The sequence below is a fragment of the Prinia subflava genome, chromosome 15 (genome assembly GCF_021018805.1).
Source record: "Prinia subflava isolate CZ2003 ecotype Zambia chromosome 15, Cam_Psub_1.2, whole genome shotgun sequence".
Classification (NCBI taxonomy): domain Eukaryota; kingdom Metazoa; phylum Chordata; class Aves; order Passeriformes; family Cisticolidae; genus Prinia; species Prinia subflava.
Window position 1 is genome coordinate 10,303,197 of NC_086261.1, and position 26,222 is coordinate 10,329,418.

Here is a 26,222-nt window from a genome sequence, read left to right on the forward strand (position 1 = left end):
TTTTCTTTGAAAACACAGTTTAAAACTAAGCCTGCTTTATGACAACCTTAATCATAATCTTAACACTTTAAAGTGTGTTCAAGTTGTGCAGATAGAATGTGTGGGGAGGGTATTTCTGTGGTGCATCATCTTTTAGCACTTAGACTGTGGTTTAGTGCTGAAAAGTCTTTTCTGTAATTGCCTAGAAACATGGTCAGTTTTGTAGAGCAGGCCAGGCATTACTACGTGTTCCATATGTTGGTTTCACTTCTGAGAGCCTACACCACTGTGCTCCACATACAGTGCTAATTTGGTTTTGTTCTGTGCTCCGACTCAGAGATCCTCTGCAAGATCTGAGCTTCAGTACCTTTTAAATTAATTAGTGCTTGCATAGCACTTGTAAAGGTTAACACAAATGCTAAATGTTGGTGATCTACATTACACCCTACATTGATTGGAAGGGTGCAATAAGCACTTGCCAACTGTTTTCCCCCTCTCTTGGTTTACTGCAGAAATCCTGTAGCCTTGTCATCCATTCGCCTGCTGTTCTTGGTACTTTGCGTACAACTTTATGGATCTAAATTTTCCCAAGCAAGGGATGATTGTAATTAATGAAGATGTTCTTTCGTTTCTCTTAAGAATGTCAAGCTGTCAGCTGAAGTAGAACCATTTATTCCTCAGAAGAAGGGTCCAGAAACACTAATGATCCCAATGGCGCTTCCTAACGACAGTGGAGGAATTAATGGCATGGAACCAACTCCAATCCCCAGCTACCTGATCACTTGCTATCCGTTTGTACAGGAAAATCAATCCAACAGGTAATAAGTGGTTGTGATCTTCATAGAACATAGTCTGTTTTTAAAGAATTGAACCGTGTAGGCTTGAGAGGAGCCAGTGACTGTGGGCTGTATATTCAGTTTTTTTGTTCACCATATTTAACCCTTCATGTATGAGGAGGAAGTTTTTCTTCCTCAGTCTTTTACCTATTTCCTTCCCTTTGCTTTTCTCCGTTCATATTCTTTTTTCCCTGGCTATGAAGGTCTGGTACAAATCCCTCCCAAAGTCACCTGCTGTGCTCTTGGGCCTTCTAGGGCAGTCAGGAGTTTCTTTATCTGAATCCCTGTTGCTTCTCCGAACAAAGCAAAGCTTTGGGTGTCCAGCTTGGGTCCTGCCACAGTAAAACATGGCAGGTGGTGAAACATGGCATGGTGCCATGTAGCTGATTCAGTATTGTGTGGAGCTGTATCCAGTTTTCTTCCCATAACTAGTTAAAATATGTTGAGTTTAGGAGCTTATTATAATGGAACTGTGGTTTTTGAAGGAGTAATAAAGGTGTGAATTTTCTTTGAGAGGGAGAAGACTTACTGACCCATTTTCTTTCCTTTTGTATTCTTTTTTTTTTAATAGACAGTTTCCATTGTATAACAACGACATCAGATGGCAGCAACCCAGCCCAAATCCTGCAGGACCATACCTTGCTTATCCTATAATATCTGCACAGCCACCTGTTTCTACAGAATATACTTACTACCAGCTGATGCCAGCACCATGTGCTCAGGTCATGGGTTTCTACCATCCTTTCCCTACGCCCTATCCTGCCCCCTTCCAAGCAGCAAATGCTGTAAGTACAGTCACTACAGAATGCACTGAGCGTCCCAGCCCGTCAGGCCAGATCTTCCCGTTGTCCACTCAGCGGAGCAGAAGCAGTAACAGGGCACCAGTCATTCAAAAGGTAACTCTGCTTTTGAATAGGATAAGTAGAACTGTATAAAGAAAATGTCTTTGCACAGGAGGCATATATCTCATTTTTTATCAACTTTTTTTGTGTGTGCGGCAATGTTTGAAAACAGCAACAGCAGTTACAGATGCACATAAAAAATAAACGTCCTCCAGTGAAAAATGTCGCCACTCAGAAGGAGACCAGTTCATCAGGTCCCGAGAACAGATCAAAGATTGTTTTGTTGGTTGATGCATCACAGCAAACAGGTAATTTGTTTTTTAAGTTCTGGGTGTATGAAATAATTAGAGCTACATGTCAGTTGTCATCTTTTCTGAAAGAGGGTGGACCTGATTTAGATGTAGCTTTTAAGAGAAGTTTCAGCAGCTCAAAAGGATAATGAAGAAAAGGTGCTAATGGTTGCAGATAGCTACTCAGTATGTCACCTGGTAATGTTGCAGTGACATGGGACTCTTGCAGAGACTTTGACAGCTCTTGAAGGAATTGCTTATCAATAACCAATATCAGTAACAGTTGAACCTAGACATAATTAAAATTCAATGCTGGTTTAATGCAAAGACTGGCTTTTTAAGTTTGTTTTTATGATGTGTAGTTTTTCACGTCTGTTATCAATTCCTGCACTAGTAATTTTGTTTTTATTGTTTCTTGAAGACTTTCCTTCAGACATAGCCAACAAGTCTCTTTCTGAGAGCGCCTCCACGCTGCTCTGGAAGTCGAAAGGCAGGCGCAGGAGAACCTCTCACCCTGCTGCAGAGTCCTCCAGCGAGCAGGGCGCCAGCGAGGCTGACATTGACAGTGACAGTGGCTACTGTAGTCCTAAGCATGGCAATAACCAGGCTGCAGCTATGGCTTCAAGAAATACAGATTCCTGTGCAGTGAATGTATGTAAGCATACCTGAGTAGCTTAACTGTATTTGTAGCCCACAGACTAATGAAAATTACTAAAATAATTTTGTTTTTCCTTTTCAGGTTGTGGAACCATCGATAAATACAAGTAAGCGTTGTCTTTACTGGTGAGCTGTTTAAGATTTGGCTGGGTCGTGTTTGTACTTTTGCCTTACATACCTCTTGATCTACTTCAGCATGCTGCTCTTACTGATCAGATACTTCTGAGGATGTATCTTTACTGTGACTTGCAACCACCTCCACTAAGACACCTTACTTGCTGAAAGAACAAGTGTATAGCCATCACTAATAATTTATTAACAGCTGCCTTTCTTTAATGGGTTAAAAGAAAGTTAGAGACTCCAGTGGAGGCATTCAGACAAAACTGTGCTCCTGTTTAGTTTGTCCTCAGGCTTCCTTACCCTTTGGGGCTGCAGTTCATACCTGGGTACATACAGAGCCAAGAAGTTCTCATTCTTTATCTCAGAAGCACTGATACTTTTTAGAAGCTTTACATATACCATGAACAAATGGTTTGATTAGTGTGGTAGTAGTAGGTAATGCCAGGAACTGCTATTTATGACTGAACAGAAATTGGTACGGATGTGAACCTGAGCTTTCCTTTCTTGCTGCTTTGTGATGATCGATTCTTGGCAGCTTGACTGTTCCATAAAGGTGGCTGCCAACATCTGAAAATAGCTGTGGAAGTAAAATGTTGTCACAGGAGAACAGACTTTCTCCAAGAACTTTATTTGTATCAGGATTGTGTTCCTGGCTCTGCTGCCATATGAATCATTATGAGATGTTCCGGGTACTAATTCAGTTTTTCATAGACGGCACTTCTCTTTTAGCTGGTATAGGTTGGACTAATGTAAATTCCCAGGCAACTCAAAAAAAACCTTGGATTGAAAAAACTCCGACCTTTTCTAGAGGTGGAAGACAAGCTGAGCAAAGAAATAATCCACAGGTATGCTGTCAGTGGTTCTCAACTGAAGTATTTGGGGTTTTTTGTAATATGGGAAAATGAGGAATTTGGAGGGAATTATAAAATTAACATATAAAAAATACTTAATATAAACAGTATAGAAACTCAACCTTAGAATCTAGTTGCACATTTGCTCATTTGCACATTTCTAACTGGTATGTTTTTTGAGCTAGCTCTATATCATATATATATATGTATATGTATAATTTAATGTCCTTGACAGTCTTCTGCCTATAGCCTGTGCTTTATATGTATCTACCTAGGAAGAGCACTGCATATATAAAGCAACCTGTGAAATGATGACAGTGTGGGTGCAGAAAAGTTAGTTCAGTTTTTGACCCATTCACACTTCAGAAGAAAAAACATTCTCAAACTTTCTAAAGAAAGATTCTGACGTGTTGGTGAACTAGAATCCTGTGTTCTCATTCCTGTTGTCTTCAAAACTTTCATTTTAAAATTCACATTAGCATACCATTTTTGGGCACTTTTATTATTTCTTAATGGCTTAAAATTCTTTTATGATAAAGCTTGAATATCTTTCTGTGGGACTTCAAGTGGGACAGGATTTCTGTAATTGTCATATGAGGAAAAGGAGAAGATGGCCTTCCTAATTTTGAGAGATGTTATTGGGGCAGATGGTCCAGAGGGGTACAAAGAAGGCTGAAACATTTGCCTTTGTTTAAACACAGGTTTTGCATGAACTCTGTTATTGCAGACAAGAAATCTGAGCTCCATGTGGGAGCTTTGTATAAACATGCCTGTTTGTGCAAACATATGTGAGCCAGCTTGGCCTGTTTAGGTTTCTAGATGGAATTGTTAAATTGTCTTGAATCTTCCTGTTTGGTAACTGTGAGTTTATTATAGAAAGAAGCTTGTGGATGCCTGGATCTGGCAGTGTAGCAGTTCTGAGTCTTTTTATAATCTGTTGTCAAATCAGAGGCTTTAGAAGCCACTGTTGTTTATGGCATTGGGAGAGTAGGAAGAACCAGGCTTTCTCTCATCCACTCACAGTTTGGACTCTGAATCTGGCAGTTATTTTAGATATTTAAAAACAAAGCTGGCACACAAAGTTTTAAATGAGGTTGTCTCAGCCAAATTCACCGTACCTCAAGGCAGAATTGTCCTAGAAACTATTTTCTGTTGAAACTAAATTCGTATGAGGTCTGTAGGAAATTTTCTTAAGAAATAGGTAAGTATAAATGTGAAATTCAAGTCATCCACTTGTTTTTGCCAACCAGTCTTGCACATGGGTTTCCACCAACCTGGCACATAATAAACAGAAGAATGCTTATACCACTATTCTGCTGTCTGTGGCCTTTAGAGAACTGTGTGCATGTGCAGTGTCATAAAAAATGTGATGAAAGGGCAGTAACTACATGCAGAATAGTTATGTAGTAGGAGAAAGTTCTTTGCAGTGATTGTGGTTACAGACAGTTCCTCAGGGTTGATGGCTGTTAAAATCACCAGCAGCTCCTGAGATTTTGTGTTTGGCCAAAAGAAATGTTTTTATTTAAGTTACAAATTTAAAGGTGAATTGTCTTGAGGAGAAGGAATAATCTGGTACTGTCTGTAGAATTTTTGTGCAGGCTTTGAAGAAAACAACAACCAAAAACACCCAGCAGAGAGCTCCACAAAAAAAAATTCAGAACACCAGAACACAATTTATCCTTAAAAACTGTACCTAGCTGCTAATAAGCAGGCATGTGCATGCACATACATAGCTTGAAAAATTGAAATTACAAAATGCCAATCACATGTTTTTTTCAGTCTGGTTTCAGATGCAGAGCCCACAGCACATCTTCAGAAAGAAGGCAAAGTTTGCAGAAACGACACGAAAAACCTTTAGCTACGAGCCAGGCGAGCAGAGCAGAGCAGAGTCCTGAACCTCTGTATTTTGAGGTACTGTTGTATGAAAACTCCTTCCACATAGTAGCAATGCCTGTTGTGTGTGGAGTAAGTGATGTTCTCAGTGGGAAGTTACAAAACATCTGGCTCCAAGAGGAGTACAGTCAAGGCCACTAATTTGTTAGATGATCCTTTAATCGTGTACAGAACGAGACTTGTATTAGGGTGTTGTGTGAAGTGCAGTAATGTAGAACACTGTGGTTGAGGGATTAAATAAGCAGCCTTCAAGTAACTTTTTCTGTTCATTTGTGAATAGAAATGAGTGTTTGCTGGTTTATCCCCTCTAATTGTAATAGGGTATTTTTGTGTAAAAAAGAAAATTTTACTTTTTATGAAAATACTATTTGGATACAGAAATGCTTTCCTCATTTTTTGTAATTTTCTGTTAGTGTCACTTAATCCCTTCTGGCTTACGTGGGACTTAGGGATTCAATTTGTTTTTCTACCTTAAGCAATTTCAGTCAATGCTCCTCAGGTGACTTTGGTTCCATCCTTCTTATTCTTCATTTCTGTATTGTTCAGGATGAAGATGAATTTCCAGAGCTAAATAGTGACAATGGCAGCAGCAAAAGTAGTAGCATCCAGCAAAAGATTGCACCCAAAGTAGTAAGTAATTGTTTTATTTTGCAAAGCATTGTCTTTTTAGACTATTCAGTTTGTGTAATTCTTTTATGAATTTCTGCTACAAGACCTATATTGCAGTAATTTTGATGATCTTGGGGTGTGCTACCAGCCTTGGATGCTAAAGAAATGCCAGTTAAGATAAGTGGTGCAGGGAACCCATGTTAAAGGAAAGACTTCAGGATATTTTTCTGCTAATGAGATTGTAAGATAAATGTTACAGACTCTCAGTATCACAGGCTGTCTCAAGTTGGGACTGCTACATCATGATGCTTTCATGCAGACATCTCTTAAAGTTGTTAAATCTAAATTAATATAATTAAATATGTAGTAATGGTGGCAGTTTTCCAAAATAATTACAGTTTGTGTAGCTTCTTCAGCTTCAAGCTGCGTCTGCTTTAAGGCTGTGGAAGCGGTTGTTGGAAAGGTACTTTTTTAAGTATGTGATCTACTTAAATATTTTGTTGCAGAACTGTGCCTATAGACTGCTTAATCTATTTGGCTGCTTTCCAGGAAAGTCAAGTCCTATGTGAAATCTTGAGGAGGAGGAAATGCTTTATTTAGTAGTCAAACTGGACAACCTTCTGAAGCCATAACTAGAGCTAAATAGAATAGCTTTCCCAAACAAAAACAAAATATAAATAAGTTTTATTAACGTGTTTCATGTAACTGTAATTAACTGACATAATCAAAACCTTGGGTGATTTGGTTTCTGAAATGCCCCATATTTGGAGCTCTGGAGAGAAAGATCTTTTAATTGTGGAATTTTTTGCGTTTTGTTTAAAATTCTAGTTGGATGACTTACCAGAGAATTCTCCAATCAACATAGTCCAAACTCCAATTCCCATTACAACCTCTGTACCAAAGCGTGCAAAAAGTCAGAAGAAGAAGGCCTTGGCTGCAGCACTTGCAACAGCTCAGGAGTATTCCGAGATAAGCATGGAACAGAAAAAGCTCCAAGTGTGTAGCACCCTGCCCACCCCAGCCCTTGGTCAAGAGGAGGATCAGTTACCTGGTGCTCCTCTGGCTCTCTAATAGCAGCAATCCCTTTGTAAGGAATGTCACAGGCACATTTCTTTGTATTTATTGTATGCGATGTTCCTGTTGTAGGAGGCTTTATCAAAAGCAGCTGGAAAGAAGAGCAAGACCCCTGTTCAGCTGGATTTGGGTGACATGTTAGCAGCTCTTGAAAAGCAGCAGCAAGCAATGAAAGCTCGTCAGATCACCAACACCAGGCCTCTCTCATACACAGGTATTCCTCATCTGCCTGACAGTGGTCAAATACATTTTGTGCCAACATGAACGTGATTGATCTGAGCATCTTAAGTGTTTTTCTTTCTGTCAGGTTTTAGCTTTTGAATAGAAGCATGATAAAAACCTGGAAATCTTATTCTTAATGCATTTCTCAGTAAGTCACCTGTGCTATCATCCTCTGAGCTGCAGTATGCAATGGTGAAAATCCATATAGAACTGAGGCCAAAGGTCTTTTAGAAAGACCTGCTATTCAAAACTCAGGATTTGTGTCCTGGGAGTAATTCAGTGCTGAAATGAATACATGAAAGGAGCATCTACTAAAGATGTTATAAAATACTCTTTGAAAGAGAGGATCCCTATGATTGTGATCTGGAGGGATATGTCCCTTGGATATTCTTACCATTTCTGCTCTTTATGGTTCAAGGTCTCCTGACCCAAGGCTTTCTCAAATCAAATTTGTTTCTTAAACTGCCCATTGTTTCTATGTTATGCTTTTACTGTCCATAATGTCCCATGGCAATGAATCATAACTTTACTACATCCTGTGTGGAGAAACTTTTCTTTCTGCTGTGTTTTTTTGGGGTGGAGGTCAGTATTGGGTTTTTTGTGCTCTAAATCAAAATTTTTTTAGCTTTCACAGCCTTTGTATCACAAGGACTGAACGTCATTCCCTTCTTTCCTCTTCTGACTCTTAGATGTCTGTCAGGTCTCTGTAGAGTCCTGGTCTATTTAGTTATTTAATTCTGGAAGTATCTTTTCTGAGACTCAGTATTGCTTTTTCTGTATCTTTGTGCAGTTCTACTGTATCCTTTTAAAAAGAGGATCAGACACAGAATATTAGGTTACAGTTCCATCATGGATGTATAAAATGGCTTAATTATGCTTTTTTGCTATGTCTGTATCAACACAGCATTAAATTAGCTTTTTTTTAGTACTTGCTGCCAAATACAAAATTGACATTTTTGTAATTACTTATAACCCTGCCAATCTGATTCCTAAGCTCTCGTATGTAGCCTGGAGTCCATCATTGTGCACATAGTTACCATTTTTCTTCTGGTGTGTTGGTTCCTTTACCTGCTTTGAGTTTCAGCAGTGTTCAAATATTAATTCAAGTTGGCAAGGTTATATCAAACAAAGCTCAGCAAAGAACTGTTGGCATTTCCATTGGAGACAGCACTTGTTTTATTCTTTCTGGCAAAAGATCCACTTAACTACACACTGCACTCGCTCATCTGTTTTGTCCTGTCAACTGTTCAAATCTTTAAGAACTGAAAATCAATGTTTGGATAAATATTTGCAATTGATCTTACCATAATCATCCAACTAATAAAGCTACATGTAGTCATTTGAGAAGAGACCCCTTACCATTTATTAAAATAATTCCTGGAATTCGCAGTTTCCTCAAACATAAGGCTAAGTTGAAGAAAGCTTAAAACCATCTGGAAGCAACAATATCTGATGATGTAATTTTCCTGTCATTATGAACTTTTTTTTTCCAAGGAAGGAAAATCTACTTAGAGAATTCATCAGTGGAAATTCTGAAAAGAGTGTTGAAATAAAGCTGATATGTCTTTTGGTGAAACTAATATCTATCTTGTATTTAGTTGGCAGTGCTGCTCCCTTTCATACCAAAGAATCTGCCAGCAGAAAGTCCTTAACGAAGGGACAGCCATCTATGGGTTGCCTTAATCCTTTGGATTCAACTGCCCCAAAAGTGAAAAGAGGAAAAGAGAGAGAGATTGCAAAACTGAAACGCCCTACAGCACTTAAAAAGGTAAATGTGCCAACCTTGGAGTGTTTGGAGTGACCCACACTCGCAGTTCAAAAATAAAAAAAACAACCTGCTATTTTCCTAGTTGAGCATAGGGCGAGGGAGTTGGGAGCTTCTGCCTCCAGTTCTGCTAAACTGACGCCCTCTCTTTGGATCTAGACATGTAACATAACTTGTATATCCATGCAATCAGTTGAAGTTAATAACAATGTATCTCCATACAGATTGCAAGGGTGTTCTCTTTTCTTAACTGCAGGCACTAGGACACATGGGAAAGCTTCCATGCTTTCTTCATGTGGCTGGTTCCTAGTCTGTAGTGCAGTGTAGTATGCTAACCTTAGTTTTTCCTGCTCCTTTTTATAGAGGTGGGTAAAGAACATGAAGCAAACCCACAGTTTTTGAGTAAACTTAGAAATACTCAATTGCTTTTATATATCTGTGTTCATGCAGTCATAAATTAGGTATGTGCAGAAGGAATGGAGTATATATATTGAGATCAGAAGTAAAGTACAAAAAACTGAGCCCTAAAAATGCAGGCCTTTTTCTGACCTGTGTGTCATCTGAATTAGAGGACTTCACCTGTTCAGAAAAGTTTCCAAAACTTTGTTGTCAAGGCTTTTATGTTGTTGCTATTAAACATTGTAGTAACACCAGTATATCCATGGCACTTACCTTTGCATTTTGTTTTATAGAAAGGATTGTCTTTATTGAAGTGCTTCATAAAGATGACTAGTAGGCCTGTAAGGTATTCTATTACAGGCATGGGGATGAGGAATTGGTAATAAGTGAGTGTTATGTATCAGAAAGGAAGCTGGGAAAGTACTTAAACTGTTGAAAGTACTATTTATGTAGAAGTGTGTGAGTATTGAGTATACCATCTGTAAATGCTGCAGTGAAATACTCTTTGTGATCAGAGAGGAAACTGAAAGGATTTCCAGCATTTCTATCCTGGCATGAGTAGGAAGGTTCAAAACAACTTGCTTAACTTTGTGTTATGTTCAGTGAAAGAGATGTTTTCTTTACAGGTATCTCTAATTTTCAGATGCTGACAGCTGTTGGTTTTGTTTCTAGATCATTTTAAAAGAGAGAGAAGAGAAGAAAGGTCGTTTATCAGCTGATCACAGCCTTCTGGGCTCTGATGAACAGAAAGAGGCTCATTTAAACTTGGCTGCTGACCAGTCTCAGGAGCTGGCCTCTCAGGAAGGTTGGTCTCTGTATCTCTAGACACCCATCACTCCTTCTCAGCTGTACTAATCTGCTTATTTTCATATTTTGTCTCTCTTCTTATGCCACACAATTTATTGATGTTATCTTTTAGCTTTTTTTACTTTATTAAATACTAGCAATTGAAACGCTCTTCTGTAATACCTTGTCTGTCTCTCAGCTGTGGAAGGCTCAGTGCACTGTGGGTTCTCAGTACATGATCTCCATACAGCATTTTAATTATCATCTCAAAGAGGTGCTCCCACCACACATCTGAGTTTGATAGTATTTTTGATAAGCAAGCAAAATGTGACCTCTTCTCAACCATGCTGTGTTGATCAAAGTACTTTTTAATGATGGCCATACTGAAAGGTTTCCAGATACAGAAGTTCCAAACTGTAAATTGGGTTTTCCAGATTGTTGAATATGTCAGTCAGCTGCAATGTCTCTGGGTTGTCAATTTTTCAGCAGCAGTCCTGAGCAACTGAGAAACTCCAGAGAATTTTCAATGTCTTCAACTTGTTTGGGGCAGTGGGAGTGGGGGAAGGAGGCATCTGTCAGGATTCCACATGTACTGCTTCATGACTTCTGAATGACCTGTCTGACTAGAATGGGAAAATCCTAGACATTCTAGGAATAAGTTAGTTAAGTATTTTATATATATAAATAGTAAGGAATTATTGGAAGGAGTAATAACATTTGAACAGTTTTTTTCTTTTGTTCTACTGATTTCCCAAAGAAAGCTCAAGATTTTTTTTTAATGTGTATTCAAATACTGCTTATTTATCCAGTCCGTGCCGAGTAGTGGATGCATTCAGTTTATCTCCTCTTTGCCCTACTCCTCCAGAATGCTTAGTGTTTGCAAAATGGAATTTGGACAAAGTGGGGGAGCAATAACAGAAGAAGTGTGGTTCTGTTTCTTTTACATAGAAAATGTATTTGCATTCTCTAATGTTTAAAAATTGCCTTTCAGAAACTGGTCTGAGTATGCCTAGTGATACTTCGCTTTCTCCAGCAAGTCAGAATTCTCCGTACTGCATGACCCCAGTGTCACAGGGTTCACCTGCCAGCTCTGGAATAGGCAGTCCAATGGCATCTTCTGCAATAACCAAAATTCACAGCAAGAGATTCAGAGAGTAAGAGTTTTGCTTTATTAATATAAATTCAAGGCTTGCACTTCAGTCACCCTTGTGTTTTAAGTGTGGGTAGATTTAGTAGACTTAAGAGCTTAATGAACGTAAGCTTCCCTTTCAGAAATAGAAGGTTCTGCAAGTATTTTCTTTTTTCCTTAAATGGATCACTTGTGTTTGTACACAAATGTGTCTATATATGTACACACACTCACTTGACCCTTTCTTTGGTTGCCATAGCAAATAAGCAAGGTGGGAGTATTCTCTGAAAAATATTTTTTGAAGGAAGGCTATGTATGCTTTGGATGGCAAAGGAAGGAATACGTAAGAATGTTTAAAATACTGTAATAGTACCTCTTAATGTGTTAGGGCCTTTTTATTAATGTATCTTTTTAATGTACTAAATTAAGTAGAAGAAAATTGCTTGAGGCACTTATTGCAGTATTTGTTTGTATTTTTAATATTAAATTTTTGATTGGCTTCTTGAGGTAAGGGATATTATTACAAATATTTTAAGGATGTATTTTTAGCTTACAGTTTGCAGTCTGATTTCTAAATCCTTTTAATGAATTAATCCTTTAATAAAAGTTAAATAACTGTTTTGAGGAAGTAAAATTATTTTCATTTGCAAAAAAAAGCCAGGTGAAACCTCGGTTATTCTAATAATTGTGCAGTAGCAATGCTGACACTTGTCAATGTTGTTTTGGATTGACAGATACTGTAACCAAGTTCTAAGTAAAGAAATAGATGAGTGTGTGACTCTGCTATTGCAAGAGCTTGTCAGCTTCCAGGAGAGGATTTACCAGAAGGATCCCACGAGAGCTAAAGCGAGGAGAAGACTCGTGATGGGGTTGCGTGAGGTTACCAAGCACATGAAGCTGAACAAGATCAAGTGTGTAATCATATCCCCCAACTGCGAGAAAATCCAGTCAAAAGGTATAAATGATAAAAACAAGTGGTGCACTTGGCTTTTTTCAGTTTTCTTGCACTGATTAGAAGTGTTAATTAGCGAGGTTAGAAGCATTTGTTACTATGTGTGATGTTACAGTCCCAGACTCCAACTGCGTAATTGCCATTCCACATTTATTCTTTTCTACTCCAGTCTGGAAGAAACTCGTTCATGAGGAGTGAGAAGGTTAAAGAAAAATAGATATTGTGGAATTGAAATTTACTGTATGTTACTTCATTCTGTGTTCAACACACCTTGCAGAGTCCTGAGCTTTGGGTGCTTTTTAGGAAAATTCCTTAAGAGGAGTGTGAATTGTTAGTTAGCCAACCAACACGTTTTGCCACAACCAGAGTGTGAACAGAGGCTTCCTGAGAAAGGAGAATAGCAAAGCTCTGCTTAAGAAGAGACCTGTGAAACTCTGGTTTGTGTGCAGGACTAGTAGAGAATACAGAATATCACCTTCATCTGTACTCATTCACTACACCTGAAATGTATTGTGTGTTATCCTCTGGGCCATAGGAGCTGCTGCTGTGTGTGTTGAAGTTTCTCTGACTAATTGCATTGAAGTGCATTAGAGAGTTATCACACCATATAATGACTTCAGTTGACTAGATATCTATCTAAAATTGCTTTCTTCAAGGTGGACTAGATGAGGCTCTGTATAATGTAATAGCCATGGCACGGGAACAAGAAATTCCTTTTGTCTTTGCTCTTGGCCGCAAGGCTCTTGGCCGCTGTGTGAACAAGCTGGTTCCTGTCAGTGTTGTGGGCATCTTCAACTACTCAGGAGCTGAGGTGAGTAATGCCAATCCTGTAAGTGGCTGCAGTAAACAGTTACGTAGTAAAGAATTGATTTGCCATCGAGAGCACACCTAATACACCTTTGAGCTCATCTATATTTTGGTGTCTTTTCTTTGAAATTCAGTTTTTATGGTACTGAGAGACTATGCGGAAACACTTTGGTTGCAACATCTCATTGTAGGTTTAGATTTTAACTGTAGTCTGAAATTCTCTGGAAGGCTTAAGAATGTAAGAAAAACAGTATCCTAAAATATGTCCACCTCCTCAAAGTTGCATAAACCTGAAGAGGTATTTTTATTATTTAATACAGAGAAGAGCTAATTCTTGAAATTAATGTATTTGGTGTTAATCTTGAGGCTTATATGTGGTATACCTTGGACTGAAAGGAGTAATGTAAAGGGAAAGCTATTACTAAGAATAACTGCTGATTAAACTGCCTTTGTACTCAGGATCTGTTTAATAAGCTGGTGTCCCTGACTGAAGAGGCCAGGAAAGCCTACAGGGACATGGTGGCTGCAATGGAACAGGAGCAGGCAGAGGAAGCCTTGAAGAATGTCAAGAAGGCCCCGCATCACATGGGCCATTCTCGTAACCCTTCTGCAGCAAGTGCTATCTCATTCTGTAGTGTTATTTCTGAACCCATATCGGAGGTCAATGAGAAGGAATATGGTAAGTAGGTTAAAGCTGACCTTTGTACATGGAAGCTGGGGTTTTCCAAATGCTGCTTGTTGCGAAATGTAGCTAAAGATGCAGTCCTTCTTCCTAATTTACAGTATTCTACAATATCCAGGGGTAAGAAAAGTTAGTCTTCAGTTAATTTCATAAGTATTTTTTTTCCTCAGAACTATATAGAAAGGAATAATTTCTAATCCTCAGAAGTGTTACAGGTACCTAACATCAGTATAGGTGGCTTCTCCAGTTTTACTGAACTGTTTTAAAACTGATAGCACAGAATTGCTCATAAGACTGAGGAAGAACTGATGACAGCAGGAACTAAAATATGAGGTCTCTGAAAATAGGACATGTGGCTTAAATTTTTAAACTTGAGTTGGCAGTGAATGGTTCTACTGTGAGCAAAAGGCGAGGTCATTTATGCAGTTGCTTAAGCCCAGATGAAAAGGAATATAAAAGGGAGACTACTTGTTAGAAGTCAAAAGCCTTCTCTTTTTTTTTTGTCTGAGAGTGAATTAAAGAGAATGCTGCCTTTTTAGTGAATTCTTTTGTGGTATCTTGAATTCATTTCAGGAGTTAAATATTTTATAAGGAATCTGTAAATGAATGACTTAAGATGGTGGCAATTTTCTTCTTTTAATTTATACTGGGAAGTAACCTCTTTGACAATTCTTAGTGCTACATTTGGTGTTTACACAGGAAACTAAGTGGCACAAACTTTCTAGTTTGTAATGTCTGCTTTAGGGTACTGTAAAAGCCAAAGTAATTCACAGCTTTTTCTGCTCTCTTCTCTTCCCTTCTTCCTCTTTTTTCTAGAAATTTTTCTAGAAAGCATGGAATAATATTTTTAGCTTCTTTTGCTATTTAGGTTGTTATTGCATGCTCAGGAGAAATATTTTTATATACAAGGAATTAATGTTTCCTACTTAAACTTCTTTTAAAATTTGTAGAAACAAACTGGAGAAATATGGTGGAAACATCTGATGGGTTAGAGACATCTGAAAATGAGAGAGAATTCGTGTGCAAGGCTGCAGTGCCAGAAAAAGCTGGTAATGGCCAAATGGAAAAAACCACTCTTAATAAACAACCACCTCTGGCTACAACTGGTGCTACCTCAGCAACAAATCATGGAAAATCCACCCCAGGGGACAAAGAGGAGGTGAAGCCAGATGACAATCTGGAATGGGCCTCGCAGCAGAGCACAGAAACAGGATCCTTGGATGGCAGCTGCCGAGACCTTCTGAATTCCTCCATGACCAGCACCACCAGCACGCTCGTGCCAGGAATGCTGGAAGAGGAGGAGGAAGAGGAAGACGACGACGATGAGGATTATACCCATGAACCAATTTCTGTAGAAGTTCAGCTTAATAGCAGAATTGAATCTTGGGTTTCAGAGACCCAGAGAACTATGGAGACCCTGCAGCTTGGGAAGACCCTTAGTGGTGCTGAAGATGACAATGCAGAACAAAGTGAGGAGGAAGAAATAGAGACTTCAGAGCAGGCTGACCCCATCACTGATGGGGAGGAATGGACAAATGATAAGCACGCAAGTAACCCTCAACATAAACCCACCATCTGCAGTTCTTTGAATAAAGAACACACAGATTCCATCTATATGCCGTAAAGATAAGCAGGAACTCAGGAACTTTTTAGAAATTATATTAAAACTAACTGTTGTAAAGGTTGCAGCCATTATTCCATATGCTTCATCTCAACATTTTGCACTGTTAAACATTTAATACGTGTATTTAATTCACAACAATATTTTTGTAGCTGTCTGTTACTTTTTTGATTTAAAAACTAGCTTAGCTCTGAATTGGTATTGATTTCCCAGATTAGTAACTGTGTGGAAAAGTTGTCAGTAAGCATTCATTTGATCTTTTGTAAAAGGAAACATCTTGTAACCGACCAGTTTTAAGCAAAATTCTTTCAAGTTGTGACTCTTAACCTTATTTGCAAACAGGTAGCCTGCATTAACACTGACACCAACAGTTCATGTTGGTGCTGTGGTGTTATACTAGGCATGTCAGTGTACTTGGCCGTGACTTTCTAGTTCTATCTCGAAATAAAAGGGAAATTTTGATTCTCTTTCATGAAAAGCTAGAAAAAGCCATTTGCAGTCTTAATGAGAATTAAATAGTGGAGAAATTGTGAGTGATTCTTATGCTAAGATAAATGCAGCTTTTTAGTTGATCTTGGTGAATGCATCATTAAAAAGCTGCTGATAGCTGAGATGGTTACAATAAGCTATAATAACTTTGATTCCAGAAAAACTTTAAACCAGAGGGATGTAATTAATGTTTTGCAGGTTTTCTTTACAAGGTAGAAATACTGCATTTAAAAAAAGCCAGGAAAGAAAACAAAAATTCCCCATTCTCTCTGCAGTTGCTGTCTGCCAAACCACACTAAGTGACTCATTAACCATAATCCCTATTCAGAGCTTTTAGTAAACTGATGACTTCCTCTCTCTCTCCTGTCACTTACCTCAGGAATGCTGTTTTGCATATTGTATTCTGCATAACACTACAAAAAGCAAGAATAATCCTTTAACAGCAAGTGTGAATGATGTGGTGGCTATCTCTGCATTCACCTGCACGCTGTGATCCTGGCCAGGATGGGTCTTATGAACTCCTGCTGAAAACCTGACCTCTTTGTCTCTTCTTGCAGTTGTAACAGTTTTAGGAGTTCACCTCTAGATAGAGAAGAAAGTAGTTATTCCAGGAAATGAGGAAGTGCCCTGTAGTTTGGGGAAGTATTTCAGTGGTGTAGAGGTAAAAGAAGCAAAAATATGCCCTCCCTGAAACCTAGGTGTTGCTAGAGAATTGTTCCACGTTCTGTTCTGAATACTGAAGTGAAATGCATTAACTGATGGTGAATTTGTTTCCGACTGAGGATGGGATGTGTGTCTAAACCCTGCACGTCAGGAGTCTGTTTTCCATCTTTGTCTAGGATTGGCAAGGGATGTACTGAAGCTGCCAGCAGCAGGAGCTTCACTACAGGAGTAGCCAAAGAGTAACTCACGTGAATTACACTTTCACAGCAAACATGTTTCTTTTAATTTCACTTTGTTTTTCTTGATCACTTGTCTCAAAATGCATGAGAAGCCTCTGAGTAGGCTGAAAACCACAGGAAACTGAAGTTAGCCGAGTTGGGTGTTCAGTCCACACTTAGGAACATGGGACCAATGTTTATAGCAGTAGTGATGCTGGTGTTTGAAGTTGCACTGGGAAAATAAGACTCCAGGTTTAGAAGTCATATAGCCCTGGGTTTTTGGATGCTAATGAGAATAATAGAAACTGTGTATTATGTAAATAATGCTTTGATAGCTCTAGGCATAGCAAATGCTATGTAGATAAGCAGTGTCGAGAGCTGCTGTGACAACTGGCTGTTCTGTCACGTTCTTAGCTCCTTAGTGTAATCTTCCTAGGTGTTAGAACAGGCGTTTCATAGGAAAACAAAGACTAAGGAATGATGCCTCCTGAATGTTAAACCTTGTACTGTCCCTATGGCAGATTTCTACTGTCTGTGTTTTAAGAGTTTTTGCTTTAGGACATGACAGGTGTTTGAACTGCTGACAAGCAAAACTCGCCCTTGGATGTGTAAGCGCATCTCAGCATGGGTGAGATCAGTGCATACACTGAGGGCAAAACTTTGCCAGAACATCAAAAACAAAGGTGTTTGTAGTTCCTCCTTTTGCTTTTTCAGTGCCAGTGATTCAAATAACTTTTGATCTTGAAGTATTAACATCAAAGGCGCATCTTTTTATATGTCTTTTCTGAACTTGGACTGTCATTTTAAAGTTTTCTGACATTTATATCAAAGAAGTCTTGTAATATTCAGCCCGCTGTTTAACTGCAATTTTGCTACAAGTTTAATAGAATTCTTGAAACTGATACAGCACTTAAAATTATCTCTCAATTTGCCAGCAAATAAGGAGCTAGTCTCTTTTTAAAATGTGGCAGATCACCCTTAGGGGAGCAAACTGAAACTGAGTAAAGAAAACTGGGTTTAGTGCTTCCTTTTTGATAAGCTGGGAATAAGCAATAACTGTAAGAATGAAATTGCAATTCCTTTGGGAGTGATCCATTTGCATCTGAAATTAGGGAAGTTCCTTGCCACTTGAAGCACTTAAGGAGAGTATCTCACTGTGGTAATTTTGGTTCTATTATCAACAGAATTTAAGAAGAAAGCATACAAATGTTCTACAATACCATGATTTTTTTAAAAAAGTAGTTGAATTTCTATTTCAGTGTAAAAGTGTGCAGTTTATACAGGTTGTTACTGTCCCCATGAAAAGATGTTTCTGTAGTTATAGGTGTATAGATATTTTTGTTGTGAAAATAATTATTTGGGAAACAAATCTACTTTTCTTAAGGCATTGTTTATAGAAATTATTTCACCGCGTACTTTATCTGGTAAAATCAAAAATAACGTATCTGTGGTAGGGGTAGGGATCTTTAAAGCTGATAGAGGTGGCTATGTATACAACCTATTTATATAAATACTCTTAAGTATCTCTGTCAATAATAAAACATGGATTACAAATCTGTGAAAGGGAAAAATTCTGAAGAACTTCTGTTCTTAGTTGGACGAAGTAGCAATGTCTGATTAAGGCTGAGGCCCTGATCCTGCTCACACATACTTCAGAGTGTTAGTGCCACTGGCTTAAATTGGTGGCCTCTTTATCTGCTTAAGTTGTGTGCAGGCTGTTGTAGGATTGGAGCTCAACAGTGACAGAGTATTGACCTGTGTTTTAAAAATTCATTATAGAAAATGTTCAGTAATGCACTTGTTGGTGTTCTTCTGGTAAAGCTAAGAGGTGTCTTTATGGGTGGGTGGGAGCTTACACAATGTGGTTCTGTCCAGTTCTTTAACACAAGCTTAAATTTTAATAATGTTACTTTAAATATGTATGTAAAAAAGTATTATTGTTTGAAAAGCTGCTGTTGCTGAAACTGTCATTAAGTATTTCTTGTGAAGTTGTGCCAACTAACGAAACTGTTGAGCTGATTTCAGTGTCAGCCATTTAAAAATTAGACATGGCAATTTGTTAACAGAACAAAACCCAGCAGAAACAAGCCATAGAAACCAGGAACGGGGGGTTTCTACTCACCCTGCCACACAAAAGGAAACATGAGAATGTCCAGCCCAAAACCTCCTCACCAATGAATGGTAATGCTGAAAGTAGAAACCCAGTTGGCACAGCCCATGTTCTAAACGTTCATAAATAGTTCATATAATTTACTTTTTAAATAGATTCTAATATGGAAAGCTGTTTAATCTTTAATGTCTTAAAATTTATAGTAATACTTAGGTTAAAGCAGTAGAAAAACCATTATAAAATACAATATGAAGGGGTTTGTTCATTTCTTTTTTGCTGTATGAAGGATAACTGTTCTGTCTACCGTACATTTTGGAGTAATAACAGCTTTTTTGCACTATGTAAATACTAGTGGGGGTTCTTCCATAACTAATAAAAATGATTGTAGAAATTTATGGCTGTATTACAGTGCTGTGTTTGTTCACGACTCTGATGCTGGGTTGATTGGCCAGGGCTGCCCTGGTGCTGCAGGTCTGGGACAGGTCTGTGTCACCCTGCGGCCCCAGGGTGTGGTGGCACTGGGGGTGACAGCCAGGCAGGGAGCTGAGCCCCTCAGCCACAGCGGGGGGAAGGCAGCATTAGCACAGGGCTCTTCACATGGATCCCAGCCCTCTGGGACACCAGCTGTGTCACTGACCAGAAAAATATCAGATAGGAAAACACACCTTCTTCAGAGACCCTGGGACTGAAGCAGGTCCACAATATTGAGTTAGAAATAATATCTTACTTAAGAGGAAACGAGCAGGGATAAGCACAGGTACCTCCAAAAGCTGGGATTTCTCTCTTACTCTGCTGTACATTTCAGTTGACTTGCCCTTACTGTTGGAGTGATGCATGAAGTCAGCTTGGGAAAATATCCTGAAGTTCTCTGCCTGTTGTCCCCTCTAACTGCTCACAGCTCTGAGGCAGTAACAGTGAGCTGTAACCATGTCATTAACTGGTTTTGCAGCTCCCAGGTGTGAAAATATTTGTAGCAATTCAAATAGGATAAAGTTTTGTCCTGTAATTCTGAAGTTTCTATTTTTGTACCTTCATGTTTCAGTTCTGCTGTTTCAGTTGTCTTCTGGTGGAAGTGCTTCACTTACAAACCTCACTTTGGAGATTCTATGACATGCAGTCAGAATTACTGCTCACATCTGGGTTCAGCCTCTGTCTTCTCAACCTGATAGGAGTTTTGGAAAGTACCAAAAAAAAAAAAAGTGGGTGGCACAGTGTGACCTGGGCTATGGAAGTGACGTTAGTTACCCTCATGCCTTTACAAACTGAATTTTTTTTCTCCCTCTTCATTTCTTCATCATTTAAGAAACACTAACGTTGAGCAAATTTCCTTGCCTCTGGTGAGTTTTTAAATGGTGCTTTGCACTTCTGCACATACCAAGAAAAACTCCACAAGAAAAGAATTGCTCCTGCTAAATTCCATCAGGCAGCAGTGGCCCTGCCTGTGCTCCCACACAGCCTGAGCTCTCAAATTCCAGGTTTATTGGGGTAGGGCTGGAATTCCCTGAATCTGTGTGTCCACACTGTGTGAAAAGACCCCAGTCAGTCAAACTGCACTAAGCAAAAATAACAGTTCCTTGGGCTTGTCTTTTAGATTTTTAGGATCATTGTGAATAAACACACGGCTTTATTAACTTTTTTGTTTATTGTTGGGAATTTTTAAAGCACAACTGGGCAAGACCAACCCTCACCCCACAGATGGCAGCTGCAGGCTGTTTACCGTGGGGGGTCTTTTATGAGTTAGCAGAGGCAGGGGAAGCTAAACTGGAATGCATTTCCCAGCCCCAGCTGCAGCCCCCGTGTGCTCGGAGCTGTAGAAGGAGTTTTCCTCGGAGCCTGGGGAGCTCCCACGCGAGGCAGATGTGTGTGGGGTCTGTCTGGGCACCATGAGAACACCCAGCTCCTTCTGGGATGTTTTCCAGGGATACAGCCGTAGTAGGAGTGAGGAATTTAATCATCATGTAATGCTGATAGCAGGCTTGTTCTTCTGCAAAGGGGCATGAAATAAACTGCACAGTTACCTGTGTAGAGCTGTGTTTGTCCTTGGCTTCCCTGGAGCCTCTGGAGGCTGCAGCAGCACCGCTCACACCTGCAGCAATTCAGTCTGTGTTTACAGGGAAAGTTAATGTGTGCCCACACCAAATTTAAAACAACTTCATGCTTCTGTAAGGCTTTGTACTGCTGTGGTAGGTTAGTCATTTCTTGTGCAGTTATAAAGCAACAATAAATGTTGTCACGCAAAATATTTGGGGGTTCTGTACAGTTTTTGAAAAAAATTGTAGTAAAAGTCTCCCTGTTCTGTGGCATCTCTTAGGGAGAAGAACTCTAAGTGTATGTTTAGAGCATTAAACTCCTTACAGTGCTTTTCCTGCGAGGAAAGGCTGCGTTTTCAGATGGATTCTGCCCAAGGGTGCTGTTTCAAGCTCTGGGGGACTTCCTCTCTGCAGCTGAGATTGTAAGTGTCCCTTCTGCCATGACTGGCTTGAGGAATAGGGTAAGCACCAGAGAGGTGGGGATGTTTGGTAAAAAAAAAAAAAAAAAAAAAGCAAGTAGCAGCTCTTGGAAAGCTTTTCTTACCTCAGTGTTTCCACCTAAGCAGACACTGGGAGAAGTTCAACCCTGTTGTGGGACTTAACTGTTTTCTAATATGGGCTGGTGGATTGCCCTACAAAAATACAGTTTTAAAGATAATTGCAGGAAAGGATGGTTCCCTGCCTGCTACCACAAGGATTCCTAAGCCCTGTGATGCCACTAAAGTGTGACTGCTCCCAGCTTCCTTTGGAGCTGACAGTAGTTTGGTGATGCTGTGGCTGAAACTTGTTTCCTGTGGTGGGTAATTCTGTCGAGAGGAAGCTTTAGGCTACTTTAGGCTGAAATTTGTCTCTTTATGTCTCCTGCTGTGGGCTGTGCTCAGAGCTGAATTCAGTCACCAGACTCTTAATCTGCCCTTACTTTGAAGACTTTGTGGTACAGCAGATAGCAGGTGATGCTGGGTTTTGCTCATGGGCACTCGGCCTTCTTGCAAGCAGTGCTGAGGGAGCCCAGCAAGTGCTGCTGGATGTGTGTTTGGGCTCTCAGCCTGCAGATCCCTTCAGAAAGCAGTGGTTAGGGCAGTGTGGTGTTTTCTGATGGCTTGCAGCAGCTCTCACTAGCTCCTCTGCTTTGGGTACGTCCTTGTTGAATGTGCAGAGGTTGGCACCATCCACCTTGGGCAGGGGACAGCGGTAGCACAGGGCCCCCATGCTGTGCTCTCCTCCCATGTTCAGCTCTCACCTCTGTATCTTTTTTGGCTGCTTTCCTTCAGAGCTGCAAGGACTGGCTCTGTGCTGGCTCTTGAGCAAAGTTTAGACTGAATTTTGGGCTTTTGCACAGGGCTACCCATCTCGTTTCTGCTCCCCTGAGCTCTGGGACTGTCCTGGGGGAAAAGACAATGAAGCCCAGCAGTGTTTGAGGGAGGAGGGGGTAGTCCTGCAGGCAAGGAGGGTATAAAAACAGAGGGATGGAGCACATCCAGCTCAGCCCTGTTGCACAGCAGGCTGGGTGCTTCCATCCATCCTGCCCAGCTGCAAGATGTGAGCTTTGCCAGGTGGAGCAGGCCTGCCTTCTGCTGTCTTAGCGCTGCAGTTTTGGAGAGAGCAATGTTGCTGTGAGTGGTGGAACTGGGCTGAGCTAAACACAGCTTAGTGCCCAAGGAGGGAAATTGCAACTTGACTTTTTCCCCCCAGAACATGATTTCTGGGAGTAGCTAGGAGAAAAGCACTAATAGTCTGATCTCTGATTTTTGTATCCAGGGCCCTGCCTTTGTCCTCAAACCCAGTAGCTCTGATCCCTGTGTTTTCAGCCCAAGCAAACCCTCTCTGACTTTGCTGGAAAGTAGGAGGGAGGGACTGCGGTTGTCAAATACATCTGGTTTTATCTCATTTAGAACAGATAGGAGATAAAACAGTGAGAATGATTCAACATGTGGGAAAATAAATTTCTCTCAACTGAAATGAAACAGTTTCTGTGTGTGACTTTCTCTAGTGGGAATAAGCTGCTTCAGGGTTCCCAGAGGTAGCTGCCACTGTGTTGTTACCTGCCACAGGATTTTCCTGTCATTCTGTAAGAATTTGCTGATTTCTGCCAGGATCAGCCAGGCGTGTCAATGAGGAAGGAAGACAGATCAGCTTGGTGCACCTCAGCATGAGTTAACTCTGTTGTTGCTATTTATAAAGGGAAAAAAGTCCCTTGTTTGCTCCACATTCTAACAGAAAGGCCAAGCTCTGTTGCACTGGTTGCGAGCAGCACGTCATGGCTTCCTCGGGGCTCCTGCAAGATGCAGCTGCTCTTGGGGAGTGCTCTGCAGGTGGGGACAGCTTTCCTCCCGTGCTGCCCCCACACTCCCGGTGTGAGACTGCTGAGCTTCCTCCTGTCCCTCAATCGGTCCCCAGCTCGCCGTGAGCTCTCCTGTCCCCAGCGAGCGCTGTGTGCGCCTGCCCCGGCCCTGCACTTCCAGGACAGGGTGCGGGGCTGGCACTCAATGTCTGCTCCAGCCGGGATCCCACAGCCCCAGATCTGGAACGGGGCCACTCCCAAGGGTGCCTGAGGCTCCGGCTGACACTGCTGCTGTCCTGCCTCCTGCTCTGCAGCTCTTTCAGAGGATGTTAGAAGCGGCTGTAGCTGGCTGGCTGCTCCCAGGTGATGGTGCTGCCCCCTCACTGTGGTTACACCTGCCGGAGCTCCTGTCCCCTCTGACAATACTCGGTTGGGGCTGCTCACTGCAGTTCCTCATGCAGCATATTTGAGGCTGAGGGATTGTCTGGGGCTGTAAACAGGGTGTGATGGAGGGTTAGGGTGTGATGGGTGACACTGATTGAGGGAGGCTTCAGCTCGTAACTGTGCGCTGTTAGGGCATTCCCATGTAGCTTAAGAAAACACGAGTGGCACAGCCCTTTGTCAGCAGCCATGAGAGGGGAAAAACGATTTTTCCCTGTGTCCTGCTGGGGCAGCAGCAGGGGCGAGCAGGGAGCTGGAGCCCTGAGCACAGTGAGCACCAGGGAACTCGAGCTGTGAGCAAGAAACACAGGCTCCTTTTAGACAAGGCTGTAGGCTCAGTTTCACCAGTGCTTAAAGGAGCTTTGTTCTCTGTGCTGGTGAGAGGCTGATTTCCCAGTATCTTAAACAGAAATCTTGTTTTTAGCCTTGAGAAAAAAAGCTTTTGAATTTATAAAGGCATGGCATTATGGCATTTTTCTTTTCCCTCCTCTCCCTCCCCACAATGGCTGGTATTGCTTGGACAATGCTGCTCTTTGCAGCATTGTCCAAGGGGCTTCTGCTCTTGAGCTTGTATTTCTTGATCACAGCTGAACACAGAGCTTGTCACAATTGCATTTTTCTCTAGAACCTGCAGTAAAACAACAGCTATTCTTCACCTCCCACACTGTGATCACACTTGCTGGTGCCTGTGAGCAGAGAAATGCTGATTTAAGTACCAGCCTCCCTCGCCTCTCTGGAGAAGCCACCCTGAGCCCCCCATGGCACCTTGAGAGGGCAACAAAGCTTTGGCCAAGGGGCAGCATGGCTGGAGCCATGCAGGGCTCGAGACACAGCTCATGGGTGATTAGTGAAGGACAGGCTGTTGCATTATTATTTCTCTTTCTTGGAAATGTCCCCTTTCACCACACAGGTTTAAAGCCTGCCCTATTAACCCTTTTCACCTGCCAGCTCTTGTTAACTGCAGGGGGATGTGGAGGGGATTGCATCTGCAGGGACCCCACCTGCCCATTTTCTTCCTCACACAGGTAAAGAAGGCTCAAATTACCTCCTGAGGGAGAATGAGCAGGCAGGTGGGCTCAGGAGATGAAGAGCACAATGAAGGGCCACAGGCAGCCCACAGCCATGGACTAATCTTACCCAAGGCATGGAGGAATGTCGTGGTCACCAAGTCATATTTTCCTGGTGCTGTCTTCTACGCCAAGGGGCTGCTGTAAAGCAAGAAGACCCTTGCTGTGTGCTCAGAGAAAAGGTAGGAAGGATGGTAAGGCTGATCTTGCACAAAGAGGAAATTTGGCTTGTCTGCATGTTTTTCATGACAGTAAAAAAAAAGACAAATCTGAGAGGTTCTCCAATATGGAAGCCTGGGGCAGCAGCATCTCCCTGAATTCTGGTCCACTCATGGAAAGCTCTGTTTGCACTCCCCTCCAAGCCCTCCTCCTCAGCAGCGTGGGCCCCAGGGCCTCTCCATCCCAGTTTTCCTTCCAGCCATGTTGATGTCGTGTTCCAGCGTGGCATTGAAATTAAAGAAAAACATCCATGCTAAGAGAGTTTCTGCGCTTTATGTACAATCAATAGTGCTGCTAATCACTTCTGAAATTCTCTATTCTTTTGTGCTCAAAGCCATCATTAAAGCTTCATGAGAAATTAGTCATTCTTTGTAACTTGAGGCTGGTCCAGGTTTTGCCTTTGGGTTTGATTTTGTGAGCAGTCTGAGCCATCCTCACCAAAATGGGTTGATTCAAAGCCACTTCCTCTTTGAGCCACATTTCACTAAAAGAGTCTAGACTGGGTTTTTTCCCCCCCTACCTTACTGTATCCACTATTGCATCTTTAGGATTAATACCAGCTTTCGCACACGAGGTAAAGCCACGGAAAGGCTGTGATGAGCTCTCTCTGTGTGACAGAGAGGAGCTGTCATGTTCTCCGCCTGTGGCAGGCCGGGCAATGGGCAGCGCGGCCTCCCCTCATCCACCGGCGGCTGATTCACAGCCCTGAACGCGGGCAGAGAATGAGGCCGGCACCGCTGTGAGCATGAGCAAGGTGAAAATCGAACATGCAGCGAGCGAGAACGCCTCAGCCAGCGGCGGGAAGCGAGGCCCGCGGCTTTCCCCTCCCGGCCCGAGCCCCGCGGTGCCGAATTTCCCTTCCCAGGTGTCGAAGCCCCACACGGAGCCGAGGTGACTCGTGCGGGGGGCCCGGACATTTTCAGTGACTCAAACAAACCCGTCTCGCTGCTTTCGCTGCCTGAGGTAGCCGCGATGTCTGAGGGGGGATTTCCCCCGGGGCTGGAGCGGAGCTGCCGGGCAGGGAGCGCCGGGACAAGGCTGCCCTTTCCTTGGGGCCGGCCGGGCAGCCAGGGAGGCATCGCAGCCCCGGCTGCTGCCGGGCCCAGCCCCCGGGCTCTGCCCGTGCCGCCGCGGAGGGGGAGCGGCGGCAGAGCGGGGTTTGGGGGGCTTTGGGGGGGTTTCGGGGCATT

The 26,222-nt window shown here is 41.6% G+C and overlaps 1 protein-coding gene across 1 annotated transcript in view; it reads left to right on the forward strand.

Annotated features, from left to right (window-relative positions):
* The window catches only part of SECISBP2L (SECIS binding protein 2 like), a 28,030-nt gene extending 8,641 nt beyond the window's left edge, over positions 1-19,389 (forward strand). Inside the window, exons 2-18 of the mRNA XM_063412932.1 lie at positions 619-797; positions 1,387-1,711; positions 1,830-1,965; positions 2,369-2,598; positions 2,687-2,711; positions 3,454-3,569; positions 5,355-5,486; positions 6,015-6,098; positions 6,906-7,073; positions 7,224-7,365; positions 8,972-9,141; positions 10,210-10,342; positions 11,315-11,477; positions 12,187-12,407; positions 13,061-13,215; positions 13,671-13,890; positions 14,844-19,389. Coding sequence (XP_063269002.1) covers positions 619-797; positions 1,387-1,711; positions 1,830-1,965; positions 2,369-2,598; positions 2,687-2,711; positions 3,454-3,569; positions 5,355-5,486; positions 6,015-6,098; positions 6,906-7,073; positions 7,224-7,365; positions 8,972-9,141; positions 10,210-10,342; positions 11,315-11,477; positions 12,187-12,407; positions 13,061-13,215; positions 13,671-13,890; positions 14,844-15,517 — 3,273 coding nt within the window. The 3' untranslated portion in view covers positions 15,518-19,389. The remainder of the gene's footprint in view (positions 1-618; positions 798-1,386; positions 1,712-1,829; positions 1,966-2,368; positions 2,599-2,686; positions 2,712-3,453; positions 3,570-5,354; positions 5,487-6,014; positions 6,099-6,905; positions 7,074-7,223; positions 7,366-8,971; positions 9,142-10,209; positions 10,343-11,314; positions 11,478-12,186; positions 12,408-13,060; positions 13,216-13,670; positions 13,891-14,843) is intronic.
* Positions 19,390-26,222: the final 6,833 nt, after the last annotated feature.